This window comes from Muscardinus avellanarius, assembly GCF_963383645.1.
Source record: "Muscardinus avellanarius genome assembly, chromosome: 9".
In the NCBI taxonomy this organism is placed as follows: Eukaryota; Metazoa; Chordata; class Mammalia; order Rodentia; family Gliridae; genus Muscardinus; species Muscardinus avellanarius.
The window spans coordinates 23,542,190-23,564,316 of NC_137795.1; the positions used below are offsets into that span (position 1 = coordinate 23,542,190).

Here is a 22,127-nt window from a genome sequence, read left to right on the forward strand (position 1 = left end):
TTTATCTCTGTGGGATACATTTCAATTCCCCCAATGGATGCCCGAAATCATGGGTAGTATCAAATCCTGTATTTACTCTGCTTTTCTCCACACATACATAACTAATGGGCAAGTACCTTATACACTATGGGCAAAGAGATGATTCATGTCCAGAAGAATAGACAGTGCAAAATTTCATTATTCTACTCAGAACAAGGTGCAGTTTTAAGCCTAATAATTCCTTATTTCTGGAAATTTCCAGCAATATTTTTGGACCACAATTGACTGGTGTTAACTGAATCTGTGGAAAGAGAAAACTAGGAATCAGGGAGGGCTACTGTGTTCTCCCCAATATAGGATAGTACACCCAGCATCTTAAGAAGAGGAGGGAACAGTCTCAATTGATTAAGGCATCTATGAGAAATAAGGATATCTGTTTTTACTATTTATGTTTAATACTCGACTGAAGCTAGAATTAATAGGTCAGAAGATGAAATAAAAGGTATTTAGATTGGAATAGAAAAAATAAAACTTTAGTTTTTTGTCCTTGTGTGTATGAACATATGCACATAATATAGAAAATTCTATGTAATAAAAAAATATTAGAAGTAAGCCGGGCATGGTGGTGCATGCTTTTAATCCCCGCGCTTGGGAGGCGGAGACAGGAGGATCGTGCAGGTTCGAAGCCAGCTGTGCTGGCTTAAGAGACCCTGTTTCCAAATAAAAAGTATAATATAGGTCTGGAAGTGTTTAGTAAGGTGGCAGGCTATAAGATCAATATATAAAAATCAGTTCTATATACAAGTAATCAACAATCCAAAGTGAAATTAAGAAAACAGCTAAATATATAGCCTTAAAAAGGAATAAAATCCCTAGGAATAAATTAACAAGAATAAGTTGCAAAGCCAGGCGTGGTGGTGCACACTTGTAATTCTAGCATTTGGGAACCTGAGACCAGAGGATTGCAGTTCGCAGATGGACAGCCTCAGCTACTTAGTGAGGCCCTCTGCAACCCAGTGAGACCCTGTTTCAAAATAAAGAACAAAAAATAGGACAGGAGGTATAGCTCGGAGATCAAGTGCCCCGACCTGAAAAAAAAAAAAGTTGCAAGGTTTATGCCTTAAAAACTAGGTAACTACATTGAAATGAGGGAAAGTAAAAGGTTGAAAGGCATTCCATACTCATGGCTTAGGAGACAATAATTGAGATGGTACTGCTTCCCTAGTTTACTTACATACTTATGTATGATCTATCGAAACTATAGCTGGCTTTTTAGAATCTGGTAATCTGACTCTAAAATTAGTTTTATGTTTTTTGTTACTGGGAGTTGAACTCAGACGCATTCTATCTCTGACCTATGTCCTTTATTTTGAAACAGGAGGGTCTCACTAAGGTCCTGAGGGATCTCTAAGTTGCAGAGGTTGCCCTCTAGTCTGTGATCTTCCTGTCTAAGCTTTCCAAGAATTGGATTGACAAGTGTGTGCCACTACATCCAACTGATTATAAAATTTATATGAAAAATTCAGAGAGCCAGAATAGCCAAAAGAATCTTAAAAAGGAAGAACAAAGTTGGAGGCACCTCACATTTTACATTTGAAATTTCTCTACAGAGCTAGAATGATTAGGATTGTTGTACTGGCATTAGTATAAACTATAGGTCATTGGTAGAATTGAGAGTCTAGAAATAAACCCTTATATTTAAGGGTTGTTGGTCTTAGTGATTTTGGCTTGGGTAAAACTTTATTGGATGGCACCAAAAGCACAAGCAATAAAGAAAAAGATAAATTGGACTTAATGAAGGTTATAAGAACTTCTGTATTATGGATACTATCAAGAAATGAGAATAAAAAGCCAGGCCTGGTGGTACATGCTTGTAATCCCAGTACTTGAGAGGCTGAGACAGGAGGATCGCACAGTTTTGAAGCCAGCCTCAGCTACTTAAGTAGTGAGGCTTTCAGCAACTTAATGAGACCCTGTTTCCAAATAAAACATAAAATAGGTCTGGGAGTGTAGCTCACAGGTAGAAAGCCACTGGGTTCCATCCCCAGCACCACATTAAAAAAAAAAAAAAAAAAAAAAGAAAGAAAGAAATGAGAAGACAACCTATGGAATTGAAGAAAATATTTGTAAATCACATCTGATAATGGACTTGTATCTAGAATGTATAAAGAAGTCTTTTTTTTTTTTTGGTGGTACTGGGGTTCCTGGAAACCCTTCTACCTCTGGGCTACACTCCCAGACCTATTTTATACTTTTAAAATTTGGAAACAGGGTCTCTTAAGCCAGCACGGCTGGCTTTGAACCTGCGTGATCCTCCTGTCTTCGCCTCCGAAGCATGGGGATTACAAGCGTGCGCCACCACGCCCGGCTATAAAGAAGTCTTTAAAAAAGAGTACCTGAAAGCCAGGTATTGTGGCACACACTTGTAATCCCAGTACTTAGGAGGCAGAGACAGGAGGATGGCAGGTTTACAGCAGTCTCATTTACTTAGTGGAACCCTTTGCAATTTAGTCTGACCCTGTTTCAAAAGATTAAATAGGACTGGGGGTGTAGCTCAGAGGTAGAATGACCCTGGGTTCCAACCCCATTACTGCAAAATAAAATAAGTAAAAAGAGACCATGATTAAAAAGTAGAATGTCTGAGTATTTCTCCAAAGAAGATACACAAATGGCTATGGTTTTAGGAACAGATGGTTAACCTCATAGCCATTTGGGAAATATAAATCAAAACCACAGTGAGATACCATTTCACACCTATTAGAATGTCTATTATAAAACGAAACAACAAAAATAGAAAAGTGCTAGTATGTAGAGAAATAGAAACTCTTACTCATTGCTGGTGGGAATATACAGTGGTACAGATACTGTGGAAAACTGTATGGGGGGACGTCTCAGAAAATTAAAAATAGAATTACCATGTGATCCAGAAATTGTTGGATATATATAGAAAAGAAATGAAATTGGCATCTCAAGATATTTGAAAGCTCGTGTTCATTGTGGCATTATTCACAATAGCCCAAAAGTAGAGGTAATCCTAGAATGGAAATATTGGTAAGTAAAATGTATCTTCATACAATGAAGTGCTGTTCAGCCTCTGAAAGTGAAGAAAATTCTTGCACATGATGCATATTTTATGTATAATTCTATTAGAATAGTCAAATTCATAATAGACAAAAGTAAAATGATTACCAAGAGCAGAAACTATGGGGGAATGGGAAGTTATTGTGTGATAGAGACTTTCAGTTTTGCAAGATGAAAAGAGTTCTAGAAATGGGTAGTAGTTCCACCACAGTGTGGATATATTTAATGTCCTTGGACTGTATACTTAAAAATCGTTTACGGTGGTGAATTTGTTATAGATTACTTTTTTAAATTAAGAAAGAGACGTGATGGCACATGACTCTAATCCCAGTATCTGGGAGGCTGAGACATGATTGCAGGTTGTAGGCCAGCCTTGGCAATTTATCAAGACCCTATTTCAAAATAAAATATAAACAGCTAGCTGGATTACAGTTTGGAAGTAAATACCCCTGGGTTCAATCCTCAAACCAAAATAAAGGGGGGCTGGTGGTGGTGAAATGATATAAGCTGTTGGAACTTTAAAATGTTACACTAAGCCCGGTGTTGTGGAGCATGTTTATAATCCCAGTATTTGGGAGTCTGAGACCAGAGAATCACAGATTAGAGGCCAGCCTCAGGAATTTTTGAGGATCTACGCAACTTAGTGAGACCCTGATTTTTTGAAGAATGAAATAGGGTTGGGAGTATATCAGAGGTAGAATGCCCCTGAGTTCAACCACCAGTACCACACACACTACACACACCAAGGAAGGAAGGGAGGGAGGGAGGGAGGGAGGGAGGGAAGGAAGGAAGGAAGGAAGGAAGGAAGGAAGGAAGGAAGGAAGGAAGGAAGGAAATATGCCAAGTATAAAAGACTAGTCACAAAAGCCTATATTACATGATTTTATTTTATGTGAAATATTCAGAATAAATCTGTTAAGACAGAACATCGGTAAATGCTTGTCAGAGATATAAAGAAGGAATTAGAAGTGGGTAATGTCTGCTAATGATTACAAGGTTGTTTGGGAGATGATGAAAATGTTCTAAAATATATTGTGGTGATGAAACAGGGTCTCACTGAGCTGCAAAGGGCCTTGCTAAGTAGCTGAGGCTGACTGCCAACTGCGATCCTCCTGCCTCAGCCTCCCAAGCACGTGCTGCCATTCCTAGCTACTAACATGTATACTTTAAATGTGTGAATATGATATGCAAATTATATTTCAGTATAGGTTTTATTTAAGGAATAAAAGTATAGCCAATTTCTGAAAATACTCTATTCTGATGAAAATACCTTATAAATTAAGATGGGTAAATACTGAGGGATGGTTTTGGTTACAGAAGATGAGGTTGGATAGGTGTTAGTGCTCCAAATGGCTGCCCTTAAACGCTATGCCAAGGAACCAAAATATGAAAGAACTTTTGCTTTAAAAAGAAAAACGACAGTACAGTGCTTATTGTGTATTTTGTCCAGTCATGATAGTGACTTATTTGATCTTTGACAATTTGACAAGCAAAAAGTGGTCTTCAGTCATTTATTTATTTATTTTGATGGTACTGGGGTGGAACCCAGGGGCTTTTCTATCTCTGGGCTATACTCCCAGACATATCTTCTATTTTATATGGAAACAGAGTCTCATTAAGTTGCTGAGAGCCCCACTCAGTAGCTGAGACTGGCTTCGAACCTGTGTGACCCTCCTGTCTCAGCCTCCCAAGTGCAGGGATTACAAGCATGCGCCACAACACCCGGCATCTTCAATCTTTTAAACAGTTCTTAATTTACTATGGAAATTGTTTCTTATACTTAAAGGCCGTGTGTGTGTGTGTGTGTGTGTGTACTATTTCTCCAACCTATATTCCTCCTGTCCTCCCAGCTAATGTAATTAGAGGCATGCACCACTATGCCCGGCCATTTGTACTTTTTATTCATCTATTATCTGTTTATATTCTTTGCCTATATTTATTAGAATATTCTTGGTTGTCAATCTCAAATATTTTAGCATAATAGAAATGTTCATTTGAATGAGTTACATTAAAAACTATCTAGGCATCTTGTTTTCTTGCTCTACATGTGTATTTTATGGTAGTGGCCAGTAAGTTTTTGTTGGGTTGAATTGAAAAGAATATTTATAAAACAGATTTAAGCAGGTCATGGCGGTACATGCTTGTAATCCCAGTACTAGAGTGGCTGAGACAGCAGCATCACAAGTTCATGTCCAACCTCAGCAACTTGTGAGGCCCTCCACAGCTTAGTGGGATTGTTTCAAAATCAAGACTAGGTCTGGGGGTATAGCTTAGAGGTAGCATGCTCTAGGGTTCAATCCCCAGTACTACACACCTAAGAATAATAAAAAAAATCTGCTTCTGAATAGCCAAATAAACCGTTCATGACTATTAATTTTACATAAGCAATAGAAGATGCAGGAAGATTCTTTAATTATATTTCATAAGCCTTAAAGTTAGTTACAGCTACAGCTTGGTGGTGGGTGCATTGTGAGGATTTAGAATTAGATCACTGATAGAATAATAGTTGTTTTTTTTATTAGAAGATGAAGGTTTGGAAGAAAATGAATATTTTAGTTTTAGTCATCAAGTGGTGTGTGTGTGTGTGTGTGTGTGTGTGTGTGTGTGTGTGTGTGTGTGTGTGTGAATGTCTGTGTTTTACTGGAAATTGAACCCAGAGGCATTATACCTCTGACTACACCCCAGCTCAGTTTTCTTTTTTATTTGGAAACAGTTCACTAGGTTGCTGATAGCCTCACAAAATTGCTGAGGCTGTCCTCGAACCTGCGATCCTCCTGTCTCAGCCTCCCAAGTACTAGGAATACAAGTGTGTGCCACTATGTCCAGCTTCTCAAGTGTAATTTTGTTATGTGAAGATGAGACATTCAAAATAATATTGGTCCAAAGCTGGGCGTGGTGGCGCACGCTTGTAATCCCTGCTCTTGGGAGGCAGAGACAGGAGGATCGCATAGGTTCAAAGCCAGCTGCATGCGCTGGCTTAAGAGACCCTGTTTCCAAATAAAAAGTATAAAAATAGGTCTTGGAGTGTAGCCCAGAGGTAGAAGGGTTTCCAGGAACCCCAGTACCACCAAAAACAAAACAAAAACAAAATAATATTGAGCCAGACATTTTTAATTTTTTCCCAAAAGCTTAGAAACAGTTTTTAATTATTAGTAGTAGAAGTTGTCAAGAAAACAAAAAACTTTAGTCACACCTGATTAGCTGTGTCATTGCTGATCATACTTAAACAGACATAGAATATTATAACCACTATAAAGATAGAATTCTGCAGATAAACACTATATTTGAAAAAATGTAGGTGTTGAGAGGTGAAAGTGGCAACATCATTAGGGCACAGGAGCTGTGAAACTGCTTTACAGTGTTTGAGCCTTTTCTAAGGAAACTAATATTTAACTGTTCTTCATGGTGAAAAGAGGGCTGGGCTAATCAGGCTGGGAATTGTTTTACTTTTATCACAGCATTTTTGTGATCAGTAAATTCTCTACTGTCTCTGAGCCTTGTGTATTACATGGAGGCAATTATACTTTTTGGGTTATTGTTAAGTCTTAAATGTGGTATGTGTGAAGTATTTTTTCCTCTGAAATTCCTTCCCTCGTTCCCTCCCATCCTCCTTCCTTTCCTTTCTAGTACCTGGGGGTCGAATTCAGGGGCATTCTAGCTCTTAGCTACACTTCCAGCCCTTTTTCTTTTCTTTTTTTTTTTTTTTTAAGTGGTACTGGGGTTCCTGGAAGCCCTTCTACCTCCGGGCTACACTCCCAGACCTATTTTATATTTTTGAAACAGGGTCTCAACGCCAGCGCGGCTGGCTTCGAACCTGCGCGATCCTCCTGTCTCTTCCTCCCAAGCACGGGGATTACAAGCGTGCGCCACCACGCCCGGCTATTTTCTATTTTTAAACAAGATCTTTTTAAAGTTTCTGGGGGTCTTGCTAAGTTGCTGAGGATTGCTTGGATCCAGGGATCTTCCTGTTTCTGCCTCCCTGTACTGGAATTACAGTTGTGCACCACCATCCCTGACAACCATTCTTTCTTTATGCTTAACATTAGAGTCAGCCTGTATATTATTAGGATATCACTCTTAATATGACATGTTAAGGAGAGACTACACAATAGTTGATCCATTATCCAGTGTACATAAGACATTCATGTCTCTTTTTTCCTTTTTAAATTTGTGTTTAGAGTTTTTTTGTTTGTTTGTTTTGGTGGTACTGGGGTGGAACCCAGAGACTTTCTACCTACGGGCTATACTCCCAAACCTAATTTTGTATTTTATTTGGAAACAGGGTCTCACTAAGTTGCTGAGAGCCTCACTAAGTAGCTGAGGTTGGCTTTGAACCTGTGCGATCCTCCTGTCTCAGCCTCCCAAGTGCAGGGATTATAAGCGTGCGCCACCACGCCCGACTGTGTTTAGAGTGTTTTGAAAGTCAAATGTTACAGGTTTGGGAGGTTTTGTGCCAGATGTCATAGCTTGAGAAGTATACCATCATCTCCTTTGTAGCTCATAAAAGGCTTACTATAAGAAGGCATAAAAGGCAATAAAGAAAAGATAAATGTAAGAAAAATAGCCTTATTATAATAATAATTTATATTGGATTTATTTTTCTACATAAAATTGGTAGTTTTAAGAGAATTTTTCTTCCTTGATATTTTTAGAATTTCAAAAGTAACATATTTGTTTTAATATAAACACTGGAAATACAGAAATAAGAAGCATAAATGAGTAGAGAAACATATATATATATACAGGAGATAGATACTCTGGTCCACAGTGAAGAAACCCAAGACTTCCCCTTTTTAATTTCTTTCTAGACTTTTTTTCTTGTGCATAACAAATGTATGCATTATTTATACATTAATTTTTACAAAATGGAGGACCTACTATGTAATTGCCATAAAATAGACATCTTCATATGTCATTCTACATCCATTAGAGGAGGGTATAAAGGGACTATAGTTCTGTAATTTGTATTTTAATTTTTAGGCTTTCCTGTATAGATATTTCCAGGTTACTAGTTTTTAGCTTATACTAACAGTGCTTTGCCAAAATCATTTAGTGTAAATTTGTTTTGTACTTTTGTAGAATGCATTCCTAAAAATGGGATTATTTAATGCTACAGCTTTTTTATGTTAATAGTTATAGCCAAATTAATGTATAAGAAAACTTATTCCAGTTTGTATTTTAAATCAGAATTTACTTTACCTAGTTTTCTGAAACACACTATTGCATTTTTGACCTTCTGGTAGGAGAATTAATACTTTTTTTTTGACATTGTACTCTGTGTGTGTGTGCATGTGTGTGTGCATGCATGTATGTTGCTGGGGATTGAACCCAGGGGCATTCTACCTCCAAACTACATTCCCCAGTTCTACATTTTATTACTATTTTTTATTCTTTATTTTGAAACAAAGTCTCACTAAGTTGGGAAGGGACTTACTAAGTAGCTGAGGCTGGCTGCAAATCTTTGATCCTTCTGTTTCAGCCTCCCAAATACTGGGATTGCAAGCAAGCAGTACCACACATGGCTGAAAGTACACTGCATATGTATGTATATCACACATACACCTAAATATTTTTTCCATTTCTTTTGTAATTCCCTGTTCCTTTGACATTTTCTTATTGCTTGGAGAAACTTTTTATATCTATATGCATATAGATATTAATGTATTGTGTTTTCCACTTTTGCTAATCCCTCTTTTTCTGTTTATTCTAAATCTTTCTGTTATTATGTCTGTTCATTTGATGGTGGTATGTGTATGTGTGTGTATTATTGGGGGTTAAACGCAGGGGCATTCTACCTCTGAGCTATACTCCCAGCCCATCAGGGTCTTGCCAAGATGCTGAGGCTGACTTCAAGCCTGAGATCCTCCTATCTCTGTCTCTCAAGTACTTGGATTATAGGTGTGCACCATCACATCTGTTACTCTTGCCGAGGGAAAGAGTTTTATCTCGGACTTAGGAAGGCCCAGTCCTCTGGAAACTTAGAAAAATGTTTTTCTCAATTTTTTTCTGTTTCTCTTTTTTTTAATTAGATATTAAGTCTTTTTATCTTATAGTATTCAGTCCTCTTTATCCCTGTGTAAAGTTTCCATATATTGTGGGCGCTCACATTTATTGATTCTTTAGTATGTCTTGCTACCATACCATGCTATTTTATTTATTTGTTTATGTGGAACTGGGGACTAAACCCAGGGGCATTCTACCTCCACGCTATACCCCAAGCCCTATTTTTTATTCTTTAGTTTGAAACAAGGTCTCACTAGGATGTGGAGGGCCTCACTAAGTAGCTGAGGCTGGCCATGAACCTGCAATCCTTCTGTTCTAGCCTCCCAAGTACTGGGATTACTTCATGCTATTTTAATTAATGCAGTCTTATAGTTTGTTTTGCTTTCTGATATATACAGATTTCCTCTTTCTCTCTCTGAAAAAGATCTTTCGGGTGTTTTTTTTTTTTTTTTTTTTTGTCTGTGTGTTGTACTAGGGATTGAACCCAGGAGTGTTCTACCTCTAACCTCTACCCCAGCCTTTTTTTTTTTTTAATTTATTTTGAAACAAGGTTTTGCTAGATTGCTGAGAGTCTAGCTGCACTTCTGACTCTTATCTTGAACCTGTGATCCTCTTGGATTACTGGTCTGCACTATCATGCCTGGCTTGCTTATTTTCATTAATTTACGTGAGTATGAGATCTGATACCAGTGGAGAATTCAGTGGAATTACAATAATGTTAATTTGGGGAAGGGCAAAGATTTTTCACAATGTTATTCAGGGTATAGGATCATTGACAAGAATAGTCATGTAATATTGGAGAGTAAAAATTGTCCTAACCTTTAGAGAGTATTTAAGGGCATTGTATAGTGCCTGGTACATAAAATGCAAGGTAAATACTTAATGTTGGTATAATTACTATTAAAAATATGTTTCCTGTAATATAACAATTCTTTTTTTTTTTTTTTTTTTTTGGGTGGAAACCCTTCTACCTCTGGGCTATGCTCCCAGACCTATTTTTTTTTTTATATATTTTTATTTGGAAACAGGATCTCTTAAGCCAGCGAGACTGGCTTCAAGCCTGTGCGATCCTCCTGCCTCCACCTCCCAAGCGCTGGGATTACAAGTGTGCACCACCACGCCCGGCTTAACAATTCTGTTTTTGGAAACAAAAAATGTAGTGATGATTTTATGTAGATATAGCTACAAGAATATTCTTTATAATATGCTTAAAATAATAGAATCTGCTGGGTTTAGAGGCACATACTTGTAATCCCCGCTACTTCAGAGGCTAAAGCAAGAGAATTGCAAATTTGAGGCAAGACTGAGCAATTTAGGAATGAATACTTTTATCTCAAAATAAAAAGGGCTAGGGATATAGCTCAGTGGTAGACTTGTTACCTAGTATGTGTGAGGCCCTGGGTTCCATTCTCATACCAGAAACTAAAGAAAACATAGAGGCAACTTAAATATCGAACAGAAGGGGATTACTGAACACAACTATGTCACATTGCTGCTGTGGAATGTTGTATAGCCATTAAAAATGTCAAAAAGCTGGGCATGGTGGCACACACGTGTAATCCCAGTACTCTGGAGGTTGAGACAGGAGGATCACAGTTTCGAGGACAGCCTCAGCAAATAGTGAGACTCTTTAACCTAGTGAGACTGGGACTCTTTCAAAATAAAAATAAAATAGAGGACTGGGGGTGCAGCTCATAGGTAGATTGCTCTTGGGCTCAATTCCCAGTTCCCCCCACCCTCACACACACAAAAGTGAAAAGCTGTGCATGATGACACACATCCGTTATTGGAAGAAGGATGACAGATTCCAGGTCAGCCTCACCACTTTAGCAAGGCCCTCAGCAACCTAACAAAATATTAAGAAATAAACTAGGGCTGGGAGGCTTCAAGGTAGAATGCCCTTGGGTTCGATTCCCAGTGCCACAAAAGAAAAACTATGTCAGAGTTAAGGGATAAGGAAAATTGTTTATGCTATATTATTGGAAAATGATTACAAAGGAAGAGGTAAAGTTTAACTCAATTTTTATGTTAAAATATATTCTAGGACTACAATTTCTCATGTAAAAACTATTTAAATCATTACTCTAAAATACATGCCATTTATTGTTACCACTTAACACATTAGAGCTTATGGGGAAAATTATTGGGTTTTACTTCAAGAAATAGAGCTGATTAGATATATATTTATATATAAAGAGATTTATTTTAAGGAATTGGGCCACAAGATCATTGGAGCTGTCCAATCTGGGATTTGTAGTACTGGCCAGCAAATTAAAAATTGTGGCAGGAGTTGATGTTGCAGCCCTTAGTACAAAGGCAGCCCGGAGATAGAAGATAGAATTTTTTCATCTTTGGCATATAAACCTTTTTTTGTGTGTGTGGAACTGGGGATCAAATTCAGGGGCATTCTACCTCTGAACTACAAACCCAGTCCTATTTTTTATTTAATATTTTGAAACAGGGTCTCATTATGTTATCAAGGGCCTCACAAGTTGCTGAGGCTGACCACGAACTTGTGGTCCTCCTGTCTCAGCTTCCAAAGCACTGGGATTACAAGCATGCACCACCAAGTGCAGCTTATGATATTCTTTGTAGAAATATACTTAAGCTGGGTGTGGTGGTGCACACTTGTAATCTCAGCTTTTGGGAGGCTGAGACCTGAGGTTCATGGTTCCCGGACAGCCTCAGCTACTTAGTGAGGCCCTTCCCAATTTAGTGAGACCCTGTTTCAAAATAAAGAATGAAAAAAAATAGGGCAAGGGGTGTAGCTCAGAAGTCGAATGCCCCTGGGTTCCATCCCCAGACCTGCAAAAAAAAAAAGTACTTAAAATATTTTATTAGTAGCTGGGTGTGGTGTCACAGGCTTGTAATCCCAGCATTCAGGAGGCTGACACAGGAGGATCGCGGACCAGGGGGATCTTGGACAGCCTCAGCTACTTAGGCCCTCCGCAACGTAGTGACCTTGTTTCAAATAAAGAGGATGGAGCCTCTTCAAAAAGCAGGAGGTACATAAACAAATGTATCAAAGTTAATCACCAAACAAGCATGGGATCTAGGGAGGGGGAGGGAATGGAATGGGGGCTGGATGAGGGCTGATTGGATGATGTGTGCTTGTATATCCTCTCAAGTCTTGTACTCCAATGTGATTGATATATGACTACAATGCACCAATTAAAAATAAATAAATAAAAAAAATAGGGCAGGGGGTGTAGCTTGGAGGCGCCTCTGGATTCCATGCTTAGACCCCCCCCACAAAAAATTAGTGCATTGTAGTTATACATCATAGTGAGGTTCAATGTGATTAAAACATACATATACATAGCTTTTTGTGTATAACTCATAACTCATTCCTACCTCTCTCCCTCTCCTCCCTCCCCACATGAATTGGTGAGACTCTATACCTTAATCTTCTATCTTATTTTCAACCAGTTGGTTGAGGGCCATCTGTATTATGAAGGACAGTCTTCTGTTTTCAGAACATCTTTTGATTTAGATGTTAATTATACAGGCCGAATATCCCCTACTTGAAATTTTTTGGACCAGAAGTAGTGTTTTAAATTTCAGAATCTTTTGTTGGAGTTTTGGTATATTTGTGTGTGTGTGTGTGTGTGTGTGTGTGTGTGTGTGTGTGTGTGTGTGTGTATGAGAGCTCATAGGGATAGAATCTAAGACAACAGGAAATTCATTTATGTATCATAGATATTTGTACACATAGGCAAGGTAATTTCATACAGTGTTTTTAATGTGCCGAGATTTTTTTTTTCACTTGTGTTACTAGGGATGGAACTCAAGGGCATTCTATCTCCAAGCTACCGCCCCTCCCCATTCCCATTTGTCATTCTGTATTTTGAAACAGGGTCTCACTAAGTTGCTGAGGGCCTCACTAAGTAGTTGAGGCTGACCACGAACCTGTGATCCTCTTGTCTTATCCTCCCAAGTACTTGGATTACAAGCATGGATACGTGCCTAGGTTTTGACTGCAACACATCACATGAGGGTGTGTAGAATTTTCCACTTGTGTCATGTTGGTGCTCAGAAAGTTTCAGAATTTGGATGTTTTAATTAGGGAAGCTCAGTCTGTATCTTAAAAGAAAAACGACGACAACAAAAAGCCCTTTTCACAACAACATCTACTCTAGTTTTGCTACTCAACTTGATACTATAGTCTAGCCAAGTTGGTTTATAAAATCAACCATCAGATTGTAGCAGGATGATTTTGGCAGAGTAACAGAAAATCCAGCTGAAGTGGTTTTAAGTCACAAGGGAGTCTTATCAGCTTACATGATAAGAAGTCCAGAGATAGGGCCGCAGGCTTTAGGCCTGATTGATGCAGTGGTATAGGATGCTGTCAAAGATCCAAGTTCTGCCATAGTGTCTGCTTCACTCTCACTTGCAGTCCTCTTGTCTCAGCCTCCCAAGTACTGGGATTACAAGTTTGCACCACCATGCCTGGCTAGACTTTGTGATTCTTTTACTTAGTTTTCTTAAGTAAAGAACAAGTTAAGTTTGGCATTCTTTAGTTTTGCGGTCAGAACTTTTAAATCATGATCTTTAAATTTTCTTCTTATAATTTTTTTTTGGTGGTACTGGGGTTCCTGGAAGCCCTTCTACCTCCGGGCTACACTCCCAGACCAATTTTATACTTTTTATTTGGAAACAGGGTCTCTTAAGCCAGCAAGGCTGGCTTTGAACCTGTGCAATCCTTCTATCTCCACCTCCCAAGCGCGGGGATTACAAGCGTGCGCCACCACGCCCAACAAATTATTTCTAATGGTCAATTTGAGAAGGAAGAGTTCTGATGTAATATACTTTATTTTTTGCTTACACATTTTTATAAGGTAAAGGTATTTGGAATTGCTAGTAATGCTTTTCAAATATTAGCCTGGAAAATCATACCCTGGATAGTTTATCTTCTTTCTAATTTGCCCTAACCTTTAATCTTTAATTGATCATTTTTATAGTCTACAAAGATGGGATTTCAGTGCTATTAGACTGTCCTTGTATACTTTGTCACTCCTGCGCCTATTCTTCAGTGCAAAGATTGTTGTTCAGCTTCTTTTCTTTTTCTCTTAAATAGAGGACTCCACATTCTACCTCCAAGCTACACTACTACTTGGGGATAAATATTTTATTCAGCTTGTTTGGGGTCACCTACTACCAACCTATCATACTTTCTATAATAGTTTTGGGCATTTTATGTCTGCTTTTGAAACTATCCTTTGTGGGTTGATACCCCTTTCTTTTTATTTCCACATTTGTCTGCAGTGCTACATTATGAAGCTCCTGATTTCAGCAAGTCTTATTTATTTTTGTACTTATAAATTTTAATAAACAAAATTTCCTGTTTTCTTGATACAACATACTTTGTTTATTCATTTATTTTTGGCTGCTTAGAGTTATGATGATTATGAACAAAACTGCTGTGAACGTGTAGTTTTTTTGTGTGGATAAAATTTTTTTAACTCTTGGGCAAATATTGAGCACAGAAGTTGGATCATTTCGTAAAAATATGTTTAATTTTGTAAAAAACTGCAAACTTTCTTCCAAAGTGTCTGTACCATTTTGGATTTCTACAAGCAAGACATGTAATGGAATGTCATTTTAATTTGCAATTTTCTGGTAAAATATTGAATATTTTTTTCATGTTTATTTGTCATTTGTGTATCTTCTTAGGTTGAGTCTGTTCAGATCTCCTACCTTTTGACAGGGAGGGCTGGATTGAATCCAGAGGCATTCCACCTCTGAGATAAACTCCTAGCCCTTTTAATTAATTTATTTAATTTTTATTTTGAAACAGGGTCTTGCTAGGTTCCTGAGGCTGACCTCAAACCCAAGATCCTCTTGTCTCAGCTTCCCAAGTACTAAGATTACAGGCATGTGCTACCATGCCTGACTTCTTGCCCATTTTTTAATTGAGCTGTGTTTTTTCCTTCTATAGAGTTACAAGAATTCTTTGGATATACGGGTACCAGTCATTATCAGAATTGTATTTTCTAAAAATTCTCACTTAGTCTGTGATTTAATTCATTCTCCCAAATGGTGTCTTTCAAAGAAAGAAGTTTTTATCTTTTATTTATTTATTTATTTATTTTTGCAGTTCTGGGGATGGAACCCAGGGGCATTTGACCTCTGAGCTACATCCCCTGCCCTATTTTTTATTCTTTATTTTGAAACCGGGTCTCACTGAGTTGGAGAGGGCCTCACTAAGTAGCTAAGGCTGTCCGCGAACTGCAATCCTCTGGTCTCAGCCTCCTGAATGCTGGGATTACAAGCGTGTGCCACCACGCCCGGCTCAGGAGAGAAGTTTTAAATGTTAACTATGTATAACTTACCAGTTTCTTTCTTCACATATTATGATTTTGATGTTGTATTTAAAAGGTTATCACTTAGCTGAGCATAGTGTCCCACACTTGTAATCCCAGTGGGTTGGGAAGCTGAGGCAGGAAGATCTCAAGTTTGAGAACAGCCTGGATAATTGCAATAATAAATAAAATAGGGCTGGGGGTGTAGCTCAGAGGAAGAATGCCCCTGGCTCCAGTCCTCAGTGTCATAATCATTCAAACTGTCAATCCCCAGTACTACAATAAACAGAGAGTTATTTGCTGTTTTTAATTAGAAATTGATCATGATCTGTGTTCACATGCCATTTTGTCTTAATAGTTTTTCTCCTTCTATAGGTAGAGGTAATGAATTGTTAGCTTTTTTTTTTTTTTTTTTTTTCAGTACTAGGGATGGAACCCCAGGAGCATTCTACCTCTGATCTACACCCCCAGCACTATTTTTTATTCTTTATTTTAAAACGGGGTCCCACTGAGTTTGTAAAGTACCTCACTTTATTAAGTTGCTGAGGCTGTCTGCGAACCATGATCCTCTGGTCTCAGCCTCCTGAATGCTGGGATTATAAGCGTGTGCCACCATGCCTGGCTAGCCTTTTCATTTTTTTTAATTGCTACATAAAACTTTTGCTGAGCATGGTGGCACACGCTTGTAATCCCCGCACTTGGGAGGTGGAGACAGGAGGATCGTGCAGGTTCAAAGCCAGCTGTGCTGGCTTAAGAGACCGGTTCCAAATTTAAAAAAAGTATAAAATAGGTCTGGGAGTGTAGCCTGAAGGTGGAAGGGCTTCCAAGAACCCCAATACAGTACTACCAAAAAACCCCAAAACAACAACAAAACTTTTGCTTGTGATTTTTTAAAATATAGATTTGGATTCGATTTGTGAAAGTCTTAAGATTTTATTTATTGTAATGGGGATTGAATTCAAGGACATTCTACCTCAGATACATCCACAGTCCTATTTTTTATTTTATTTTATTTTTTATTTTTTTGGTGGTACTGGGGATGGAACCCAGGGGCCTTCTACTTCCGGGCTACACTCTCAGACCTATTTTATATTTTATTTGGAAACAGGGTCTCTTAGGCCAGCAAGCATTACTAGCGTGCACCACCATGCCCCGCCTATTTTTTATTTATTTTTTATGTTTTAAACAGAGTCTCAACTAAGTTGCTGAGAGCCTCACTGAGTTGCTAAGGTTGCCTTTGAACCTTGTGATTGTCCTGTTGAGCCTTTAAGATTTTTAAAAATATCTCATGAGTGTAGTTATATAGTTTGCATATGTGTGTCAGCTATGTGCTATGTTAGGTTTTGATAGTATGACTACATTTATTGTATAAATTAAAGTTGTAATTATTATTATTTTCAAGTATTCTGAAACTGCATAAGCAGAAATAAGCTATATGTTTATTGAAAGCTTAACAGAAAGTCCATGTGGGCTCATGTTCTTTTTTATTAAATTATTTTAACTACTTTCTCATTTTCTTTAACGAACTCTACTGATTTTCAGCTTTTGCTAAGAGACAATTTGATAAGTAAAATTAGAGTTTATTTGACATTAATAATTCGCCAAAACTATGCAGTGTGGAAGTTAATTTTTATCATAACAGTTTTCTTTAGAAGAAAATGGTTTTAGACATTGATATACTTATTGATAAAATTGAATGTTATTAAACTGTCAAAGTAGCCCTTCTTTTGAAGGAATAATTTCTGCCCACAACCAATATTTTATTATTAAAATTAAACCTTATAGAAAATTATTGTACAATTAAGTATTTTTTATTTATTCTTATTTTTAGGTGCATTTTATCTAGTATTTGAATATATGGACCATGATCTGATGGGACTACTAGAATCAGGCTTGGTTCATTTTAATGAAAATCACATAAAATCATTTATGAGGCAGCTCATGGAAGGTCTGGATTATTGTCATAAGAAGAACTTTTTGCATAGAGATATTAAATGTTCAAATATTCTTCTAAACAATAGGTATGGACATAAGCTTGATTTATATGTTTATAATGAATGTTATATATTGTGTACCTTGATTCTGTTAAAAGGCTTAAAAATTAGTTTATGGCTTCAAACTATTCAAAAATGCTAACTACATAGAGTTTTAGACTCTTATGTTAAGTATATTTTAGTTAATTTAAATAGCTTATAATGTATATAAAATAATATGTAGATGTCTTTTTTTGTTTGATATTCTTACAGATAGTTTGACAGATCTTTTAACAACTGCTAATGTAATTTCACTTTTAGGTTACAAATAGATTTTAGAATATTTAAAACAGTTGTGACAATTTTCATGTGAACTTTTCTGACAGTAGATGTGTCTGCTGTTATGGTAAATACTTCAGTAATAGCATAACCTGAACTTTGATAATTCTCATGTAATTGGTACTATTTATTAATTTAAATGAAGCACGCCTGGTTCTGATTTTAGTCAACAGTATTCTATGCACCTAGCCCCTCTAAGAGCTAGAAAATTAAATTATTTGATTTAGTTTTTTATTTGACTTAGTTCTTGATTTTAAGGGATTTGATTTAGTTCTTGAACATTATTGTCTTCTATTAAACAAACAATTTATCTTAGTCCCAAGTAATAAAAATTTTTATTGATATATACTTTTCTAAATAGAAATTGAATAGTACTTAAAATACTATTTACTAGTACTGTTTATGTTATAATAATGATAGTAATAGTAAAAGAGTTGTCCCTTGGTATCCATGGAGATTGGTTCCAGGGGGGACCCCCCCACTTATCAAATTCTGTAATGCTCAAATCTTCATGTAAAATGGTGTAGTATTTTATCTGAGATTACTTGCAATACCTATTACAGTGTAAATGTTTTGTAAATATTTGATATACTATATTGTTTAGGGAATAATTTGACCAAAAAAGTATACTATCAATATTATCAATTCAGAGTGTAGTAATAGTTTTTTTCTTTTTGTTTTATTTTCACCAGAGGGCAGATAAAACTTGCAGATTTTGGACTTGCTCGGTTATATAGCTCAGAAGAAAGGTAAGAGTACTTTGAAATGAGTATTGTAGGCAATAGAGCCTAGTTTTAGAAGTTATACTTAAAACACCTTTTTGATAATATTCTTTTTCCAAGAAATATTTATATGATTTAAATGCACAAAATAATGAAATCTTATACCATATTGATTTGCCTATTTTAATTCTAAGATTCTATGTATTCCAATTCAAAAATTAATAGTCTGACACTGACATGTAAATATAAGTTATATAAAGATATGTAGCTCTAAATATGACTGGAATTAGGAATGATTAAAGCTCACATTTAGCTTTCTGATGCAGATGTTTTTAATTTTTGTGTTTAGTAAAAATCCTTTTAAAATTATAAATTTAAACTTAATTTATTTTTTGTGGTGGTGGGGATTAGAAACCACAGCCTCATTCATATGTGCTAAGGTCCTTGCTCTACCATTGAGGTATATCCTCAACCCCAAGCTTAGAAACTTTGTTTTAAGCATTTTTTTTTACACACTTTATTTGGTTATAGTTATGTATAATTGTATCATATATGTATATTTTATTTTTATTTCTATGTATTATTTGTATATATAAACATATTTAACTCTTTGGACTGTGGCTAAAAATGGGATGTGTATCTGACTTGACTCCCTTTGTGCCTGGTAATTATCACTTGTCTTATAAGAACTGTTATGTAATTTTCTGAACTAGTAGATTTTATATAAATAAACTAACTTGGTTTAGTAAATCTCTAGTCAGTTTAGCTTATTCCTTTCCTGTTTTAATTTTCAGAAGTATTTATACGTCATTTAATTTTAAAATTCTTTATGGCAAGTTTTCCATTTCTTTATTATCACCACTATTTAGAATATAGTGAAATATCACTTGATTGGAGGTTTTAGAAATAGGCATTTGCTTTCAGTGACTCCTCCCAGTTTTTGGTTAGTTGGAAAAAAGTCTTTTTTTTTTAATTTTCAGAGTGAAAAATCTGTTTATTTCTTAATATTGCAGTACCTGTGACATCATTCTGAAAATTATTTCATTGTTTATTGTTCTAGAGTAAAGGTTTTCACATGGCATGTTTTCCATTCATGAGTGTTCCAAGAAACCTCTCAGAAGATGTGGTGTGAATAGAGTTGTAAAGGACAGGGCTCTAGTCCTCTATACCTACTTTGATAGAGCTATTCTGTTTTTATTTATTTTGCCTACTACACTTAATAATGTTGTTTTTTGTTTGTTTGCTGTGCTGGGGGTAGAATTCAGGGGCATTCTATCTCCAAGCTACATACATCTCCAGCCCTATTTTTTATTATTATTTTTTGAAACAGGGTCTCACTAAGTTGTGGAAGGCCTCAGTAAGTAGCGGAGGCTAGCTACGAACTTGGGATCCTCCTGTCTCAGTCTCCCATGTACTGGGATTCCAAGTATGCATCGCCAAGCCTGGTTAACAATATTTTAATAAAGAGTTGGAGCCGAGTGGATGATGCATGCTTTTAATCCCAGCATTTGGGAGGCTGGGACAGGAGGATTGTGGTTCCAGGACAGCCTCAGCTATTTAGTGAGGCCTTTTGCAACTCAGTGAGACCCTATTTCAAAATAAAGAATAAGAAATAGTGCTGGAGGTGTAGCTCAGAGGTGAAATGTCCCTAGGTTATATCCCCAGTATCTCAGAAAAAAAGAGTCATGTGATCACTTTGTATATGTCTATATGTTTTAAAACTATTCAAAAGACCTAAATAAAGGCTATCTTTCTCATTTTGTATTTGCAAAAACTGAAACCCAGAAAGGGCTGAGTAACCTTTCTTGCTTTTTTTTTCTAACTTGTTTTTAAAAACTGTTTGCATTTTTTTGTGTACAACATGTTGTTTTGAAGTATATATGCATTTTAGAATGCCTAAATTAAGCTAAATAATGTGAGATACCTCAAGGGTGTGTGTGTGTGTGTGTGTGTGTGTGTGTGTGTGTGTGTGTAAGAATGCTTAAAACCTACTTTCTTAGTAGTTTGGGGGCTATTAACTGAGTTCAACATTTTATATAGTAGATTTCTTGAAATTTTCTTCCTGCTATCTAATTGAAAATTTGTATCCTTTGAGCAACCTCCAAGCCTCAATTACAGTCTCTGGTAACCACCACTGTAGTGTGTACTTCTGTGACATCAGCTTTTTTTTTAGATTGAATTAATATCATGTGGTCTTTGTCATTTTGTTCTTGGCTTATTTGAGTTTCACTTAGTGTAATATCTTTCAGGTTCATTTAATATTGTCGGAAATTATGGGATTTCCATCTTTTAAGCAGAAGAGTATTTTATTGTGAATATGCACTTCATTTTCTCAAGCCACCTGTTGATAAGACAATTAAATCGATATTCTATCTTTGCTGTTGTGAAGGATGCTTGACTTGCTTTTTATTTATTTAATTTTGTGGTACTAGGGATTGAATATAGGGATACTCTATCTCTAAGCGAAACCCCTAGCCTATTTTACTTTATTTTTAAAATTATTGAAATAATCTAAGTTGATGAGGCTAACCTTGGACCTACAAATCTTCCTGTCTCAGCCTTTCAAGTACTGAGTTTATGGGTGTACATAAACTAGTACGTGCCTAGCTAGGGATGATTGACTTTAAACATCAGAAAATGTTGAGAGAGCTAAGGATGTAGTCCAAAGCTTTTTATCCTCAATTTTTTATTCTTTACATTGTATATTGGAGTGGCTATTGGTAAAAATTGAAAAGAAAAACTTGTCTTAATGTATCTAAATGTAATCTAAAACTTAACTTGAATGACACATTTTTTGAATGACTAAATTTGAGTGGTTCTTTTCTTTTGGAGAAAATTCTGGTTAATAAAGGATCCTATTTACTTAACTGGCTATTGAGATTTCACTGTTAGATTATCTTCAATTATGTATCTCTCATACTTGAATATAAATTCCTTTCTTTTTATTTTTTTTTTTTTGGTTAGGTTTCAGTGAAGATGGGAAACACAAAATTACCCTTTTTATCCAATCAGTTTTTTTCATGTAGATATTTTTGCACATTTGGAATAGATAGGTTCCAGATAAATTTGCTGTGAAGTAAAACTCCATTTTCCCATTTATTTTAATTCGTTGGGTTCCAGTGGAGTGTCAAAGGTGTGGCAGTTCATTTGGCCTTGTTCTCTATTGCTCTGCTGGATTTTGGCAGAAATTTTGAGTTTAGAAAAGCATAAAATTTAAAATTTCTTAACTTTGCATTTTGAGGTAATATATACTTTTTTTTTACTGCTCAGTCAAATTTACAAATGAAAAACTTGGTGTATCATTTTGTTTTATAAACGTCTTGTCCTTAATTATGGGATTTATGTACTCCTAAATGGCTCCCCCCCCATCCCATAGGCATTTGACTTCTGAGCTATACCTCCTGCCCTATTTTTTATTCTTTATTTTGAAACAGGGTCTCACTAAGTTGTGGAGGACCTCACTAAGTAGTTGAGGCTGTCTGCGAATGACAATCCTCTGGTCTCAGCCTCCCAAATGCTGGGATTACAAGTGTGCGCCACCACGCCCGGCTAGCTTCCTTTTTTTTTTTTTTTTTTTGGTGGTACTGGGGTTCCTGGAAGCCCTTCTATCTCCAGGCTACACTCCCAGACCTATTTTTACATTTTTATTTGGAAACAGGGTCTCCTAAGCCAGTGCATGCGGCTGGCTTCGAACCTGCATGATCCTTCTGTCTCTGCCTCCCAAGCGC

At 36.5% G+C, this 22,127-nt stretch overlaps 1 protein-coding gene across 2 annotated transcripts in view; it reads left to right on the forward strand.

Moving 5' to 3' along the window:
* The window catches only part of CDK13 (cyclin dependent kinase 13), a gene marked incomplete at both ends in the record, with an annotated part of 135,790 nt that overhangs the window by 67,555 nt on the left and 46,108 nt on the right, over positions 1-22,127 (forward strand). For both annotated transcript variants that reach the window (XM_080702003.1, XM_080702004.1), the window contains 2 exons: positions 17,197-17,386; positions 18,370-18,426. In XM_080702003.1, coding sequence (XP_080558129.1) covers positions 17,197-17,386; positions 18,370-18,426 — 247 coding nt within the window. The remainder of the gene's footprint in view (positions 1-17,196; positions 17,387-18,369; positions 18,427-22,127) is intronic.